The following is a 10,035-nucleotide window of genomic DNA, read 5'->3' on the forward strand; positions in this document are numbered from 1 at the left end:
CCAGGGTCTGGTACTATTCAATATTTTCACAGATGACTTGGGTAATGGAGCGGAGCGTGTGCTTTGCAGATGACTTCCAGTTGGGAGGGGTTGCAAGCACTTGGGAGGGAAGGAGAAGCATTTAAAACAACCTTGACAAATTGGAGAATTGGTCTCAATTCAGCAAGATGAAACTCAGTCAAGACAAGTGGAAATTACGACACACAGGAAGGCAAAAAATCTAATGCACAACTGCCAAATGGGGAATAACTGGCTAGACAATCATACCAGTGAAAAGGATCTGGGGGTGATGGCAGATCACAAGTTGAATATGAGCCAACAGTGTGATACAGTTCCAGAAAAGGCTGATCTCATTCTGGGGTGTAGTAATGGGTGTGTCGTATCTGAGACACGGAAGGTCATTGTCCTGCTCTGCTCGGCCCTCGGGAGGCCCCAGCTGGAGAACTGGGTCCAGTTCTGGGCACCGCGCTTTAGGAGAGATGGGGACAAACTGGAGAGAGTCCAGAGGAGAGCAAGAGAAAAGACCAAAGGTTTAGAAAACCTGACCTGTGAGGAAAGTTTAAAAACCGGGCACGTTTAGTCTTGAGAGAAGAATGGGGAGGTGGGGCGGGGAGCTGAGAACTGTCCACAAAGACATTCAGGGCTGTTATAAAGAGGCCGGGGACCAATCGTATTTGATTTGCTTCCCCACCGATCTCGGAAACATCCTCACTTCTTTCCATTCACCCCACTCCATCCCTCCTTCTGCTGTTTCGAGGGACCATGTGGGGACGATCAAGGCTTCTCCTTATCGCTGACAAATAGCCCGAATTCCACAGGGATGCCAGCGTTCACAGCCCACACGTGGTGCCTGCTACCACAGGCCCCGATTCACCAAGGCTCTGAAGCACGGTGCTTACTGTTAAGCACCTGACTTAGCCTCAAATGCTCATGTGCTTACAGTTAAGCATGTGCTTGCGTTTTGGGTCAGGGCTTTTGAGACCAGGCTTCTGTTCCCAGCTGGGCCACACAATCTCCCTCGCAGGTTTGGCCAACAGTTTCCAAAGTGGCCTGTAATTCAGGTGGACCTGCTGTAGGGGGCGCTGCTGAGGGCAATAGGGGCAGGACTTGGCTGTGATGACTATAAAGGAAAGTTCTTTACTGTGTCTGCTGGACCCGGACTGAGCCTGTGGTCCCCCCCGGGGATTGTAGCTCCTGGCCTGTGCTGCCTCATTTCACCACTAGGGGTCACTGACTAATTGGCTTCTTGACAGCCCCGCCCATGAGAATTGAAATTTCCCCCCACAGATTTCTAAAGACTTTGGTCTCCAGTTTGTTTTATTAAGCGGATCAATATAAAGGGGAAGCGAATCCAGGCGGGAGCCCAGAGCCCCTGAGAGGGGAGAGCGGCTGCCGAGAGGGGCTAATGCAGGCGGCCGGGGTGTTATGGGTGTGGCGTGGCCATTGCACCGAGTGGGGAATCAGGAGAGAAACTTCAGCAGGAGGAGCCCAGCGAGGGCTGGGAAGAGGAGCCTCACTGGTTCCAGAGCTGTGCCGGTCGCGCTGGAGGCTGGTGAGCATCTGGCCGTGGTTACCTCTTCTTTGATCCCTGCGAAGGCCCCTGAACCCTCATTTATTTGGGCACAGACATACTGAGTACCACAGCCCTTCATGACGGTCTTCGTGGCAGATCCACCTGCATGTGGGGGAGGAAAGGAGGTGATCAGTGTGAGGGGTGCCGATCCATTCCTTGAACTGGACCAGGACACAACAACCTGCCCCTCCTCAGCTCTGCCCCTCTGAGCCCCGCCGAGACCCCCACCGCCTCCCCTTTGGCTCTGCTGCCCCCAGCATGTCTCCCCCTTCTCCTTTACTGTGACACAGACTCACTGTGTGTCCTTGAATAAGTCACTTGCAGCCGTGATCTAGAGCACACTGAGGATACCGAGATTGGATATGGCCTGTATTAGCGACACCACTCATGCTGCAAAGTAGCAGCTGCCTGTTGGTGGCAGCGGTGGGATCTTTATGAAGGGTGGCTTCATAATGAGTTAAGGCATCATGATGGGATCCTGCAAAATTGGGGTCAATTCCTAGCTCTGCCACAGCCTTCCTGTGTGACCTTGGGAAAGTCGTGTCACTACTCTATGCCTCCGTTTCCCAGTCTCTGAAACTAGGAGAATGATCCCCACTATGCCTACAGAGATTGTGTAATGCCGACAGACGCCGGGTGTTGGCGGGCGGGATCGAACCTGGGACCTCTGGAGCTTAGTGCATGAGGCAAAAGCCAACAGGCTATAGAGCAAACTCCTTCTCACTAAGTGGTCTCAGTGCCACTACAGTGGACAGGACACCACACCCAGGAGGTGGGTGGGTTACAGTTGCAGGCTCTTTGGGGCATGGACTATATCTCCCTATAAGTCTTTAGCGCCCAGCAGAGTATGGGTCCCTTATCTTCGCGGGGAGTCTGTTCAGTGCCCGGCACGACTGGGTCTCCCAATATTAAACCAGTCCCTGCCACGGAGACCTTAGTGACTAAACTGTAGACAGGCAATGGACGGAGGAGAACCAGAGGCACAGGGCGGGGAAGACACTGGGCCAGGGTCACACCAGAGGCCAGCACTGGGAACAGAACCCAGGTGTCCTGATCTGCAGCCGATACCTTTATTTAGCGGACGACACGCAGCATCTCGCTTCTGCCCTTGGGGGCGCGGGACAGCAAAGGAAAAATAACCCCAGAACAAATGAACGGAAGTTACCAGAATTTTGGGGCCCGGCGATGTCCATACATTGGGTCTCGGCTCCTGTACACTGTATGGTCTCTTCACGGCACTGCTGAGAGGACGGAGCGTAGCAGGCTGGGCAGCGCAGGCCGTTCAGGGTGGTGTTAGCCGGGGGCACTGGGAAGAAGTGGAGCAAACGCAGTCAGGTCGGGGGACGCGCCCCAGGCGGCGTCGGGGCAGGGAGAGCAGCTGGGGGCTGCACAGCTCAGCCCTGGGCGTCCCCTGCAGGGGGAGCTGTAGCTCCGGGGTCGCTGGAGGCAGCAGGGGCAGGGGAGAGGTTTGCAGCAGGGAGCCCTGGACCCCGCCCCGGGTGGGGTCAGCTGGGTTCACACCTGGGGGCAGCCTAAAGCCCCGCCCACTAAACTCCACCCAGCCAGGGACTCAGTGTTATTCCATGGGGAGCCCCCTGCAGGGCGGGAGGACCAGTCTCAGGAAGTTAATGTGGGGCAGGTTCCAGGCAGCAGGAGGTGCAGGAGAGGGGAGATGTACCTTTAACAGGCTCCGGTGTGCAGGCGTCCGTCTGGCAGCAGGCGATGCTCGTCCTTTTCATCATGCTCTTCCCAAAATTCGTTGAGACGAACCTGGCGTTACATTGGCTGGGTGTCGCACAGCCCTTGATAATGGTCTGGGTCTTCTCTCCCCCTGCACAGGAGAAGACAGAGATTTTCCCCCCGTCCATTCCCAGCCCAGTGACGCCCACTTTACAATGATGCCCATGTGCCATTAGCCCGCCTCTACTCATGGGGAAACTGAGGCACGGGGAGGGGAAGTGACTCATTCGAAGTCCCGCAGGGCTAAAGAAACCGATTTCAGCACCTAAACCCAGCCCTTAGATCGTCCTGCTCCCCACTCAGCTGCCGCAAATCTCCTGCCAGAGTTCCCACCAGGGGGGTACATGCTGGGCTGCTGAAATCCGAACACCGGGCGTCCAGCTCACCCTTTAGCCGTGGTGGGATTCACAGACTCATTGTTTCCCTGCTGATCTCACCTGCAGGGCCTGACACAGGAGATGCCCTTGGAGCACGCCCACTGGATCAGGCTCTGCACAATGCACAGCCGGGGGGGGAGACGGCGGGGGGAGAGGTTGCTCCCCCCCCCCCCGCATACCCAGGAGCCCTGTTTGTCGGATGCTCCCAGTGGATGTGGGGGATCAGGTTCCAGGGAATGTTTAACTATTTCATACTATGTGGGGTGGCTTCAATAGGGGAGACGTACAGAGACCCGGGGCCAGACATGACCATAGGAGGGGAGAGATCTCGGATGAAGTCCCCAATTCGGGCCAAGTGGGGATCTGAACTTGCCTCCCCCAGGGCCCAGCTCAGCGCCAGGCCACTGGGGTCTCCTAGCAGCCCCTCCTCCACTGCTGACATTGACAAGGAAGGGCTGACCCGGATCAGATATCGGACGCCCAGCGAGGGGCTCCGGGCTGTGGACCCCAAGCAGAGCCTGGCGTCTCTGTGCAGGTGGGACTTAGTGGCCAAACTTTGGGTAAGGGACAAGGCTTTGGTCACTCCCCTTTCCTCGACATTTCCTATTGGCTGGCTTAGGTGGCTCCCACTCAGTGGCCTCTGGTGCATCCTCTCCTCAGGTGCCTCCTTCTCCCCATGCACCGTACAGGGAGCCGGGCCCCGGCCCACTGGCTGGCGAGTCGCCTGGGGGGTTGGCATCGCAGTGCTGAGCCGAAGGCCCCATTGGGGAGCTAGCCACAGGGTCTGGCATAGAACCCAGGTGTCCTGGCTCCTTTGCTGCTCAGACCCACCCACCCCACTCCTTTCCTGGAGCTGCGATTAGGATAGAACCCAGGCGTCCTGGCTCCCCAGACTGTTCCCTGACCCACGTTGGGTAGGGTCCCTCTCACCCACCGTGTGTAAATTCTGTTAGAACGACGCCACAAGAGTTTTGCCCAGCAGTGCAGGTCAGTAGGTTCCCCTTGCAACTGTTTCCTTCTTCTTCACAACGCTCACACTGCAGACAGGCCCCTGGGGACGGAGAGGGAACATGAGCCACCTGGATTTCTCCCTCCCTCGCCTTCCCCGGGGCTCGGCGGGGAAGCGCCGGGTACAGCGCCCTGGGGTCCCTCATCCGGGGCCGGTGCAACCATTTAGACGACCTAGGCGGTTGCCTAGGGCGCTAGGATTTGGGGGGCGCCATTTTCTTCGGCAGCAACCGCAGCGGCCGGATCTTCGGCCGCCCCGGTCGCCGCCGGCATTTAGGCGGAGGGAGCTGGGGCAGTGGAGCACGGGGAGGGCCGCCTGCAGCAAGGGGGGGGGGGCGGCACGCAGGGGAACTCCCCGTCCCAGCTCACCCCTGCCCCGCCTCCTCCCCGAGCACGCCATCGCTGCTTCACTTCTCCCGCCTCCCAGGCCTGATTGGCGCTGCAAGCCTGGGAGGCGGGAGAAGTGAAGCAGCGACGGCGTGCTCGGGAAGGAGGCGGGGCAGGGGTGAGCTGCCACGGGGGGGGTGCCTCAGGGTGGGGGGTGGGGAGCTGCCATGGGGGGGGTGTCTCAGGGTGGGGGGTGGGGAGCTGCCGCGGGGGGGGGGGTGTCTCAGGGTAGGGGGTGGGGAGCTGCCGCGGGGGCGCCAACTCAGGGCGGGGGCTCAAGGATGGGCGCAAGGTGGAAGTTTTGCCGAGGGCGTGAAACATCCTTCCACCGGCCCTGCCCTCATCCACCACGCTGCCCCAGTTTGGTCCCTGGCCCCCGCTGGCTACAGACACTTCACGCTGCTCGGGGGCTGCGTCTCCCCGGGATCGCTGCAGATTTTAGTTCCCCGGTGGGTTTTCCCACCTCACAAACCCCAGAGAGATCCCCAGCGGGTGTGAGCTGGTGTCGCTCTCCAGTGCGGTGCAGCAAGGCCGAGTCCCACCTACCATCAAGTCCAGTGCAGCTGCGCCCCCCTGACATCGACTGGGCCCTGGCCCCCCTGACTCCAGTGCAGCTGCGCCCCCCTGACACCGGATGGGGATCGCATTGACCCGCCCTTCAGATTCTCTTGAGCTCCTGCTACTGAAATTCAGACCCGCTGCCTGTCACACAACAGACAATCCCGTTCGAAATGCCCTTGGCCTCTGGCCAGCTCTGAAAGGTGCCCAGTCACGACACAGTTCTTGCAATTTAAATTATAAATATTTCCTCCCATTTCCACAATTGTTTCACTCACTGTCACAGGGACTTTGTGACTTCCAGCCCTCTCCTCCTCGGACGCCCCAGCTCAGCCCCCGTTATCCTGTGGCTTCTTTTCGGTTACGTTCAGTAACAGTTTCATCCGGCAGGCGGCTCTGAGCCGTTGGAGAAGTTAGGAAATCAGCCCCTGTAGGAACAGACCCCACTCACCAGTAGCCAGGAGAGCAGCGAGGATGCAGACAACAAGAGAAGCCTCCATGGTTATGGGGGAGCAGTAGATCCACCCTGGGGTCTTTGGAGGATTTTTCACAGAAGGGCTGAAATGAGATCAGAAGGGAACTTGCATATGCATGATTGGGCCGAAAGGATGGGGACAGCCACAGAGCCATTTGCCACAGTTCTGGGGTAGCAACAGCTCTGACCTCTTCGTGGCTGGGTTTTTTGTGGCACGCACAGGGAGAAGTCATAGAGAAACCTCAAATACTCCTGCTGGAATATTGCCGCATAACATGACTTTATTTCCGAGAATACAGCGAGAACCAAAAACAAGACAGAGACAAAACAGGCTGCTCCGTTTGACGGCGAGACACAGCCGGCCACTCTATAAACAGAGGGTGTCAAAGAAGGCTGCTCCCTACAGCAATGAGAGATAGCTCGGCTAACCTGATTCTTTTCCTGACCCCAAGAGGGGACTGGAGCCCCGTGGTTACAGAAGCAGGGCCAGGAGCCAGAACTCCTTGGTTGTCTCCCTGGCTCTGGGAGGGGAGTGTGATCTTGTGGTTGAACCAAGGAGGGCTGGGGCCAGGACTCCTGGGTTCTATTCCTGCTCTGGGAGCAGGGCTGGCTCCAGGCACCAGCCGAGCAAGCGCGTGCTTGGGGCGGCAGATTCCAAAGGGCGGCATTCCGTCTAATCTTTTTTTTTTGTGCTTCACCGCTTTGGCCGCCCCTGCAGGTTTTTTCTTTTTGGTTTGCTGCTCCTGCTGCCCTGTAGGGGGCGGAGGAGGGGAGTGCCCTGTAGAAAACCCGGCAGGGCAGCCCGCGTCCTTCCCTGCCTGCCGACCGGAGCGGCGCGGAGCCCTCCCGGCAGGCGGCGCAGCGGGAGGGGCCGCGTGGCAAGCGCCCTGCATACGGAAGCCCTGGCTGCCCCCTTCTCTCTCCCCCCCGCCCCCCGCTAGCTGGGGTGCGCACTCCGCTGCCTGGGGTCCGCAGGGCCGGGAGTCCCCATGCACCCACGCTCCTGACGCTGTGCAGGTATTTTGTTTTTGTTTTTTTGTTTTTCTTTTCCTTCGCTGCTCCGGCAGGCCGGCCAGTTTGTCCCCCCCCTCCCCCTTCGCCGCTCCAGCCGGCCGGTTTGTTCTCTCTCTCCCCGCCCTCCCCGGCTGAGGGCAGGTTTGTTTCCCCCCCCTTTGCTGCTCCAGCCAGCCCATTTGTCGCCCCCCCCCTCTTTTGCTGCTCCGGCCCGCCGGGCGTTTTTTGCTTGGGGCGGCAAAAAAGCCAGAGCCGGCCCTGTCTGGGAGGGAAGTGGGGTCAGCAGTATACCAGAGGGATGTTACTTACCAAAACTCCTCAGGGGTTCAGGCTGAGTAGCGTTTGCTGGGGTGGAGCAGACGGATAGTTCAGTGAAGCAGAAAAGATTTGCCAATATCTGTGTCTCTCCTCCTTTTATAGAAGGGCTCTGGTACATGCGCTGATGTAATGCACTTTTGTTTGGTTGAGTCCATAAGTTCCTAGTTCCCTCCCCAGCCCTGCCCCCACCCAACAGTGACACAATTTGGACACACGAGCACGTTGAGAAACTCGCCACCCTTCCTGCTGAGAAACAACCACAGGGCTGAGTGAAACCGCCTCCCCTTTAAATCTTGGGTGATGGGGGGCAACTTGGGGAAGTGGGTCACAGACTGGATGGGGTGGCAGGAGTCCTGGTCCTATTCCTGGCTTGCTAAGGGCATGTGGGTTAAGGGCAGGACTTCTGGGTCTCATTCCCATCCCTGGGAGAAGTGGCGAGCTGTAGGTTAGAGGAGTGGGGGATGGGATTGGCAGGACTCCTGGGTTCTGCAGAGTGGAGAGTAGGATGTAGTAGTTAGAGCAGCGTGGGGTTGGGACTGGAAATCAGGGTCCCTCAGTCCATAGAAAGGTGAGTGGGATCCAGTAGTTAAAACTGGTCATCATGTTCTATCCCTGGCTCTGGGGGGGAAGCTGGGAGCCAGGACTCCTGGGTTCTATCCCTGGCTCTGGGAGGGGAGTGGGGGCTGGGAGCCAGGACTCCTGGGTTCTATCCCTGGCTCTGGGAGGGGAGTGGGGGCTGGGAGCCAGGACACTTGGGTTCTATCCCCAGCTCTGGGGATGGGGCCTAGTGACTTAGAGCAGTGGGGGCTAGGGACTGTAGCCCGGTGGGCCAGCTTACCTGTATTATATTCATTGCTTTGTTATCCTGCTTTATTAGATTTAGTAGTAATGCAAGGAACCTACCGGCTTTTATCCTGTAAGATTGGGCTTTAATAGCTAGTGTGAGGCTTGAGGCCAATAACCTTTGGTATAGGTAAACTTAAGTAACTTATAAGTTATAGGGAACTGGAAGTGGCATGCCAGAGGTGAAGTTTTGTTTAGAATACTGACATTGGCCACCCACAGAACATCGCTGACACCAGCATCCGGAGAGTTCCGGACAGAACCTTTGACCGGAAAGCTGCCATGAATGCAAATTGACATTTATGCTAATAGGGTAACAACATACATAAACTAACCTATAGAAAATGGACACCTCAAGGGACGAAAATACAAATAAGGACCTCTATTAAATATGTATTGGTCATGGCGGCATCAGCATAACCTACTATGTAAGTAACATTTCAGGGGCGGCAGATAGATTGGAGAGATGTAGACCTTGGAAGGGGCCAGAAAGTCCCCCACCCCGTAACCTGTGTTTACGCTCTGCCGTAGCTGTCCTGCTACAGCACCCATCTCATAGACCCTGCAGCTCAGAGGGCGGACGGGATTGCCTGGTTGCAAACCCAGGGGCAGGGAGGGAATGTGGGAGCAGCAGCGGTGGGTAGGACCCTGGGAGGAAGCAGGGAGAGAGAGCTTCTTGGGCACAGAGCCCACCAGAAAGGCAGGCGAGGGGATTTCTGAGCATGGAAACGGGCTGCTGCTGTTTGTCCCCGCTGCTCTCCAAGAAGCAGGATGCTGAGGGGGTGCGCGGTCTTTGCACGGCAGAGAGACCTGCCTTGCGTCATCGAGTTCTCCTCCTAAAGGAAACAGCCTTGCAGTGTCCCACATGGTGGCTAAACTGCACGGGGCCACAAAGGGGGAAATAACAGCCCTGCAACAAAATACATACAGGTCTAGGGCTAGATTCCTGGCTACTGCAGGCCCCGGACACAGAGATTTAGGCACCGCTGGTATTCACAAACGCCCCCCCCCCCCCGGCTTCTGCCAAGCCCTCTGGGCAGCTCAAGTCATTCAGCCTCGACATTTGTGCCATAAAAGTTCCCTTGATACTCAAGTTTCTGCCCCCAGGCACCCTGATGCCTGCGTCCCAGCAAGAGCCAGGAGCCAGGATCTTGCCTGCCAGGCTCAATCCAGGAGGTGCGCTCAGAACTGGCTCCACACACCACAGAGGAGGAGTTGGTGGCAGGAGTGGTATCCCTTAGATCCACTAGTCCAGTGGCCAGGATCCTCCCCTGGGTTCATTCACCCCTCTGCCGAAGGTGGAAAGGGGATTTGAACTTGCGCCACCCGTTTCTAAGCTGAAGGCTGGAACCGCAGGGACGTACAACAGCCTGACAGGAGGCGGGGGTCCTGCAATCTCTCCTCTTCAAGCTGTTCCATTGTATGTGTTCCACCAAATGGCCAAACACTGTCGTGAACCGTAGACCTCTAAGAAGTCAGCCTGAATTGCTTGGAATGTCACAGGCCTCCCTCCCTGGGCGATACCAGTCGCTCGTTAGCTGCCAGGGCGGCTGTCCTGCTGAACCAGGCGTCAATATTTGATGGCGATCCATTTTTCCATTTCTGCAGGATTAATATTCCAGCCACCAAGGCTACACTTTGGAACCAGGCCACTTTGTCTCCGGGTATCAGGAATAGAGCCAAGAACGAAACTTAAGGGTAGGGGGGGCAAAAAAATTGGTTAATGCTGGGTTCCGGTTGTC

General features: G+C 57.4%; 1 protein-coding gene across 1 annotated transcript; it reads right to left on the reverse strand.

Annotated features, from left to right (window-relative positions):
* Nucleotides 1–1,299: 1,299 nt before the first annotated feature.
* On the reverse strand, nucleotides 1,300–7,577 carry LOC112061073 (phospholipase A2 inhibitor gamma subunit B-like). The gene is made up of 6 exons (XM_024113612.3): nucleotides 7,442–7,577; nucleotides 6,095–6,201; nucleotides 4,625–4,741; nucleotides 3,252–3,404; nucleotides 2,739–2,879; nucleotides 1,300–1,675 (listed from the first exon to the last, which is right to left on the reverse strand). The coding sequence occupies exons 2-6, from the start codon at nucleotides 6,141–6,143 to the stop codon at nucleotides 1,461–1,463; spliced, it is 675 nt and encodes a 224-aa protein (XP_023969380.2). The 5' UTR covers nucleotides 6,144–6,201; nucleotides 7,442–7,577; the 3' UTR covers nucleotides 1,300–1,460.
* Between the last annotated feature and the right edge of the window lie 2,458 nt (nucleotides 7,578–10,035).

The sequence above is a fragment of the Chrysemys picta genome, chromosome 20 (assembly GCF_011386835.1).
Source record: "Chrysemys picta bellii isolate R12L10 chromosome 20, ASM1138683v2, whole genome shotgun sequence".
Classification (NCBI taxonomy): Eukaryota; Metazoa; Chordata; order Testudines; family Emydidae; genus Chrysemys; species Chrysemys picta.